The sequence below is a fragment of the Micromys minutus genome, assembly GCF_963924665.1.
Source record: "Micromys minutus genome assembly, chromosome: 33".
Taxonomy (NCBI): domain Eukaryota; kingdom Metazoa; phylum Chordata; class Mammalia; order Rodentia; family Muridae; genus Micromys; species Micromys minutus.
Window position 1 is genome coordinate 1567588 of NC_137968.1, and position 7958 is coordinate 1575545.

At 45.1% G+C, this 7958-nt stretch overlaps 1 protein-coding gene across 2 annotated transcripts in view; it reads right to left on the reverse strand.

Annotated features, from left to right (window-relative positions):
- Nucleotides 1–248: 248 nt before the first annotated feature.
- NIPAL2 (NIPA like domain containing 2) overlaps nt 249–7958 on the reverse strand; it is an 84483-nt gene continuing 76773 nt past the window's right edge. Inside the window, exons 7-11 of one of the 2 annotated variants that reach the window (XM_080909485.1) lie at nt 7178–7313; nt 5383–5471; nt 3433–3496; nt 2263–2357; nt 249–860 (exon numbers count right to left, since the gene is read on the reverse strand). In XM_080909485.1, the coding sequence (XP_080765611.1) occupies nt 748–860; nt 2263–2357; nt 3433–3496; nt 5383–5471; nt 7178–7313 (497 nt within the window). In that variant the 3' untranslated portion in view covers nt 249–747. The remainder of the gene's footprint in view (nt 861–2262; nt 2358–3432; nt 3497–5382; nt 5472–7177; nt 7314–7958) is intronic. The other variant, XM_080909486.1, reaches the window with a different exon arrangement.

The window sequence follows — 7958 nt, forward strand, 5'->3', positions numbered from 1 at the left end:
AATGCTGCCATTCTAGAGTTTTAGATATTTTAACTCTTTACGGATTTGTGTGTCGTACTCACGCAGAGACCACAATGACATATATGTTGTTTAATTTTAGTGCATATATCGCAGAGGTAATCACCGTCTTAGATGCTCCCACCCTTTTTAGGTACTAGCAGGTCTTAGAGGTTTTAGTAAACCCCATCAGAGAACACCACTTGTAAACTCAATTTTGTAATGAGGCCCTTTATTTTCAGGGGGAGATTTTAACAGAATTGGCTGAGACAGAGACTTACCATACAACAGGGAGAAAGGAGTGAGTTCCTTAAGAGAGGTTCGTACAAGGCACTCGGGATCTTCCTGTAAAGACTAAGGTTTTGTAGCACGAGATGGTGTTTTTGAAGCCAACAAGCAGATCCTGCAAGCCACACGGAGAAGCAACCTCTGCCTTTTGTGGCCAAGTCTCGAGTGCACATTTTTGTGTGACATTCCTGCTCCGGCAGCCAGGCTCTCCTTGAGATCCAGCCAGCTAGATGGTCGCCAGGGAGAGCCGCAGGGCGTGGGGAGCACTCGGAGTTACATTCCGTGAAAGCATTAGACTGTTAGAGATTAGGAAGGCCCTGACGGTCCGAGGTGGGGGGGGGGAGAACGGAATCCAATGTGCACACATGTCGGCGTGAAGCAGCTGCTGGTGCGGAGTGAGCGTGTGCAACCCTTTAAAAGGTGGTACCGCGTAGCCGGACAACAGCCAGCCCTCTTGGCAACCTAGGCTTCTTTCTTCTCTCCACGATGGCCCCTTGTTGCGTCACCTCCATCGGGCAGGGTTCCATAGGATAAGTCATTTGACTCTGGTTGTATTTTGTCCAACATTTGCTTCCCTGTGGAGATAATAATCATAAAAGACCCGTTGAGCTCTTACAGATAAAAAAACAAGTCCTGATAATTTCTCTTCAGTTCTGGCCACATTTTACGCCTTAAAAAAAAATTGTTATGTGGTTATCCTGTCAACGGAAAAGATAAAATGTCAAGGAAGAAAAGCCCACAAAAATCTCTTAGCACTTGTCGTAAGATCACATGCTTGTCCCATGACGCCTGCCCACCCCGGACTGGGCACAGAACGGGTTGGAACAATCAGGAACGCCATGTAACTTAGTCATTCATCTCCAGACGCTGGTGTTTCGTCTTTTCCTGTGTCCATATAACAGCACAGGAAAACATATGGACCAGGAGCTTTAAGGGCCACTGCAGATCCTATACACGAGGCTTTGTGAACTGGTAAATAGTTTAAAACCAAACCCCCCCAAAAATCATTTTATTTCCCAGCATTTTTATTCCCTCCCCCACCTCAAAAGCAGTTTTAAGCAAGCCACAATAAACACTGTTGTTACTAATGCTTTATCTGTCGCCGGCGCTGATGAGGTAGCTCTCATGGCAAAGAGAACACCAAACGTGCTTCCTCAGCCACCGATCATCAATCTTACAGAAACTTTAAGTACACTTGTTTTAAGGGCACAATGCTAACAGAACGGTGGACGGGACTGTCTTCTACCACAGGCCACTTGGAGGTGACCTCAACTCCCCCACGGAGCTGGGATGAGTGGCCGGGGCTAGGCTGGGAGGACGGGAAGCACTGCCGACCAGAAGCACCGCCGACTCTGCTTCTGTTGTGCACTGTAGATGCCCAAGGGGGGTCGTTTCTCAGTTGAAACGAGCATTGGGAGCTGACATCCACTGGCCCAGCCTTCCTCGGGAGGATGCTCTACCCTTGCACACCCTACCGAAGGGCCTGTAGGTGCCAGGCATCTGCCATTCCCTCTGTATCCGTGTCTGCTGACGCTTTAAGGAAACCCAAGGAAGACACCCGCCAGGTGACCCACATCAAAGAAGCCCGATCATTTCTTCAACAGCTGCATGGCTCTGTGAGAAATGACATTCTAGAGACAGACGGGGCCAACGCCATACCTCCCAGAGCTTCATCACTAAACACCCAACACTTCATCATTAAACACCCAATGCTGACAATGATTAATTTATAAGGACATACTTTTTTATATTTAAAAATATGAATGTGTGTGTGTGTGTGTGTGTGTGTGTGCACGTGCATGTATGCACAGAGGTGAGGTCACTGTGGGAAGTTGGTTATCTCCTTTCATGATGTGAGTTCCAGGGGACAGAACTCATGTCACCAGGGTTGGTGGCAAGCACTTTGATCCACTGAGCCATGTCAGGCCCAAGGGTAATCTACTATACATTAGAGAGAAATACGTATCTTTTTCTTACCAGGAATATTCCCAAAATCAATAAAAGACTGTTGTGGATGTTCCTTTTCTCTATTTCTTGTCACTAAAAATACTCCAAGGAGTGAGAGAAGGCACCTAAGGAACACATCAATAAAGAATATTATTAATAACAGGAATACTGAAACAGCTCACGGTGTTAAATACCCGAGCTCTAACTTCCACGTGACATACATGCCGCTGGTTTTGTATTTCTTATGGTAAACTGCTGCAAACTAGTCATAATTCTTACAGCCAGTAATAGTTATACCCTGAACCAAGAGCTGGGCAGTTTCCAATAAATCTCTACCCCAGGTTTTCACCATCTGGAGGCTAATTCGGGCTCTAAAACCCTTTGGGTAGACATTAGGTCTTATTTTCTATCCATGCATGCCCAGACCCATTACTGACATGCAATATGAGTGCAAAACAAGTTATTCTTTAATTTTCTAAGAAATCTCATTGTCCTTGGCCATAAGAGTAGTCATAGTTTCCAGACCCCAGAAGTTTGGCTGCGCCCAGATGTCTTATGAAATTGAATTTTCAAGATAGATGGTTTCCTATGTTGAAAATAGACTAGGCTCCAGTTTGCATAACAACAGTCATGCTGAATAGCAGATCAAGAGGCAGCTGCACATTCATGGGGTGTACTTGGAGCCAATGGAAGCAGCTATTGATTGGCGGCACAACATGGAGGTTTAGCTCCGTCTGCCAGCAACTTTAGCCGTGATATCCACCGAGTCTCCAGAAGACACCTAACTGGGTGCTTTAAAACAGAAAAGGCAGGTACCAACCTGAAGCTATTGAATTCTAAACTAGGGATCTTCCGCAGTCTTGGTTTTTTATTTTGGGTGATCCAAAAGGTATCCATGTTTGTTAAATAGAGATCTAATCAAAGAGTTCCCAAGGGAGAGGTGGGCCTGATATAGTACTATAAGGCTACGGAGTAGCCACAGAGATAAATCCATGGATTTATTGTGATTTTAGATGGAACTTAAAACCCTCAATGTTTCAGAACTCTCAAAAGGGTACCAAAGCTACAAAGCCCAGGGCACAGTCTTGTGAAGTCAAAACGTGTGTTTTCTATGGTATGCTCCAATTTTTCTATACTTCAGGCATTCACAGCTACAGAGCTGACAGCGTCACATATCTTACCTCTGAGACATGCACTCACCCAAAAAGATATATGAAAACAGTGAGAAAAGCAGCCCCAAGGAATTCCTGGTAAAATATGACACCTATATAAGGTCAGAGGTCAAAGTTAATTATAGATAGGGTAAGGGAATTTATAATAGCAACACATTGTTTTAAAAAATTGTTAATACTTTTTTTCTATATGTGATTTCCCTTAAAATGCACATCCAGTATTTTCATCTAAAGACTTTGTCTGTTCTTCTAGAGGTCCTGAGTTCAATCCCAGGCACCCAGAAGGCTGCTTTCAATTGTCTATAACTGTAGGTCTCATGGGATCTGATTCCTCCTTCTAGTATGTAGATGTGTATACAGACAAAACACATGTCCATAGAACGCACGGATGAGTAAATCTTTGGTTGGGCACGGTGGCATATTCCACTAATCCCACTGCTCAGGAGGGGCAGATGTGAAGAGGCATCTCGTTGTATTTACTCGATGATTACTGATGTTGAACATTTTCATTTGCTTGTTGGTAGTTGAATATTTCCTTTGCAGAACCACTTAGGTGCTTTGCCCATCTTAAAAACAGGTCACTTGCGGTTTTGCAAGTGTAGAGTCAGAGTAGGAACTCTTTAGGGTCCTTGATGTCGATGAAATTCAGTTCTGGGAGAGCAACCCTCCCCCCAAGCCCATGAGGGTGCCTAGAACCATGCCGCTGTCATTGCTGCCGCAATACAGCCAAACCCCAACTCGGTAGGACAGAAATGACACCATTTCCTTACAGCCATGCCTTTTTGTTGTGGGGAGAGGTAGCCATTATAAGGCTCTACTGCCATTCTGTATGCGACATCAGATGGATGGTATTATGTCCAGAAAGTTCCAGCACTCCTAACTCACCAGTTACTCCATGTCCTGAGCATTATACTGAGTCTTATTAGCTGAAAAACCTTCTGTTCAGGGAGCTACAAGGTTTATATACTTTTCTGTATGTTGATTGTTAAACCGAATGCCATGCCTGTAACTTTTGGCTTTATTTTAATTTCCTGATGATTCTAGGATGTACCAACAGACAGTTCTTTCTTACTGTCCTCAGAAAGCATTAGACACTAAAATCAAGATAGAGGCCGTGGGATAGAATCTTTTCTTTTCTTTAAGCATTTCTTTGAGGTTCAGTTTTTTTTTTTTTTTTTTTTTTTTGGGAAACAGAGGTTGTAGGAATTATTTTAAGAAGCTGTTCACTGGGCTGTGCCTCCGGGCACACATCTGTGATCCCAGCACTGGGGATGCAGAGGCAGGAGGTGGACTGTGCATCAGTAGCCTGGCAACAAAATGGCAAATACATCAATAAGCTACCGAGCCAGGACCTATCATTACCAAATCCATACATGATTTAGTTGAGTCTATAGTATCTTGATTTGGACCAAGTTTTAAGTTTGTACTTTGTAACATTGTTATCTCTCCAATAGAAAAAGTATTCATTGAAACACAAGAGCTGTGAGAGAGGAAACATCAAATGTGCGAGTTTGTCACACCTTCCTTTGCAAGGGTGAACTAGGTCAGGGACCCCATCCTTTCACTAATTGATGAGGGGCACAAAGGGATGGGCTTAAAGAATTGGGGGTGTTTGGCCTGGAGACAAGACTTAAGAGGACTTTTCAACCACTTTGGTTAAAAGGAGCAAGCAGAAGACTTGAGGAAGCATAGCACAGTGAGTATCTCGTACTCACAAGGAAACCCATTTGAGCTCCGATATCAGGAGACACTTTCTAGTCATTAGAACGTCCCTTTAATGAGAGTCATCCCCAAACAGCACTGAGCTGCCTCAGGAAGCAGAGAGCACCAGAAAACATTCACACAAAGGAGGGGAGACTGGAGGAGAGACGGTAGTGGCTGGAGGTTGGGGACATGGGATCCCAAGGGCCTCTTGTTCCTTTCTTTGTCTCTGACAGAATCTTGCACTTGTGGTGGTGTGTGGGAAGCCAGGACTCACCTGCAATGACAGCGCTGACTGTAAAGAAAACATGGTTGACCGGCACCACTGTGGTCATTGTGTAGAGTTCTGTGGCTTGATTCAGGAACCTACGGAAGATGGTATTTACCAAAGCTCTGGGTTAGCAGTGCTCAGTCATGGCTAACAACAACTTCAAAAAATGTGTGCTCTGTAACTACAACTACAAAGCAACAGAAAGTGTAGTGAGAGGGCTCTCCAGTCAACAGTCACAGCTTAGACACATCTGATGTATGAGATCAGATGTCAGCTTTTATGGTCTGTTTAAAACCAACAACAGCAACAATGAAAAGCAATTAATCATATTCAGAGGCCACAGAAGTTTGAGTTGGAAGCGATTCAAACTGCTGGGCCAGTATCACACTGGGGTTGATTCATTAAGATGGGTCCCTGAATCTGTTAAATATCATATCTGGGAACGTATAGCCATCCACTGACATGCCACGTGCCAAGAACGGAGACAGAGAAGCAAAAGAATGTTGAACGTTTCAAAAGCAGTCCTGGCTGCCCCAGCTGCACAGCACATGTAGGGTCTGCGGCCACCATCAGGAACTCGAGTCCACACTGGCTGTGCGGCCATGCGGCTCCAGCAGAGACATAGCAGTGCCGTGCACGGGCTTCACCTGGGAGGTTTCAAAAGCACTGCTGTTAGGTAGGGCAAGTGACCTGATCACTCTCCAGCAAGGAGCTACAGTCTAGAATATTTTTTTTTTTTAAAAGGAGGTTTGTGGATAAAGCTAGTGTATATGTGCAGGTAAGTGTGTGTGTGTGTGTGTGTGTGTGTGTGTGTGTGTGTGTGTGTGTGTGAATACACTTGTCTGAACAAACCTCTTCCGGTAATTTTAATGAATAAACGTGGACAGGAAGCAGTCTTCTTCAGTTGTGCCTGCCTTTAAATTCGTGAGGTGTGGTGTTAGGATAGTGAGACTAATAACTAACCCCACAGGCGCTGTTGTGGTACCATTGATTCTGAAGAAGTGAAGGAATAGCAATATTCAAGTTTGATAAACACACTCGGTCTTAGGAAGTGACCCAGGACTCCAACCCACAAGACTTAGAGCTTGCTGCCATCTGTAAGAACAAAGACCCTACATCAGCAACTTGAGCTCTGGCTTCCTTCTGGGCACAGGGAAGATGCTTCTCCATCTTGTTTTGGGGTGAACTCTCTGGCTAACTCGTAAGAGCCAAGCAGGCAGAGGTTCAATCACAATGTGCAACTAGGAAGAGTGGGGACAGATGGAGATGGGGACAGGAATTAAAAAAGGTTTCATGTCACCAGTATTAGGACCCAAGAGAAACATGAAACAATCATTCCGAAGTCCTGTGGGTATGAAGGAAACTCTGACCAAAGATGCAAAGTTCTGGGGAAAGGGTTTTCCTGCAGGTCAAAAGTTTGGTTTTGTCCGTCTCTGGGCAGTTAAGGAGCATGAGCTAAAGATGGAGGGGAAGGGTTTCTGCATCTCTGTATTTAGAATGAAACTGTGGGTGTGGACCCGCCCCTCTGATTTATGGCTAATGACAACCTGTGTGTGGTGGTCGTAATTACAAGCAGGAGAGCATCAAGCACACTTAGCCGGATCACGCTGCACTTCGAATGTCTGAGACAAAGGCAGCGCCCAGCACAAGCCGGTGGCTGGAAGGGAGGAGGAAAGCGCCGCATGCTGGCTCTGGACGAGCCGGAGACGCCATTGTATTTCAGCTAACTTGTCTTCTACGCCAGTGCAGGGAGAAACACAGGAAGTCTGAGAGGCCACGGAGCTTGTAGACGCTGACTTACTTGACTTGGAAAACGCAGGAGGCTATCATGATGACAAGCATGATGTAGAAGATGGCGGACGTTAGCTGCATTTTACCCGTCACGGAAAGGATGATCATGCCTGAGACAGCTCTCACAGAAATCACCGTCAAGGAGGCTGGAAGACAGAAAAACAAAACCAAAACAGATAAAATACACGTCTGAGACAGACACAGGTTTATGTCTTACGTTTACTTGCTGGAGTAACAAATGTGCCAGTTAGGCTTTCAGAACAATATTTGTGAGTGTACAGGAACAGACAGACAGACAGACAGACAGACACACAGACACACAGAGTTCTGCGGCTCACACTGTTCTGGGACCCGGTGTCTTCTTCTGTAGTCAGGTGCTCCCTTGGAGCCCTGTCTGTGCAGAGGTTACCATGGAGACTGTCATTAATAGTGGGTGGGAAAGGCATAAGCAACAAGGAGGAAAGTGACAAAAGACAGGGAAAAGTTCAGAGCCAAAGAAGGGGACAGGATGTGGAAGCAACTTCCTGAGTACCCTGAATTACTGAGGGTTATGCTGAGGCTTTGTTCGTAACGCTTAGACCCTGCTCTGTTCTTTCTGAAAAAGATAACTAAGAGGACTAGGACCAGAGTGGATTGATATTCATTTCTCAGACTGAACCATGATTATAATGTTTACATAGCAGCAGCTCCTGATTTTCTGTGCCGAGGAGGGACTTTGCCTGATCTGTTTACAGATGTCAGATGTCGTATCAGACTGATTAAGACAGTACTCAGATCTTAGCTTATCTACA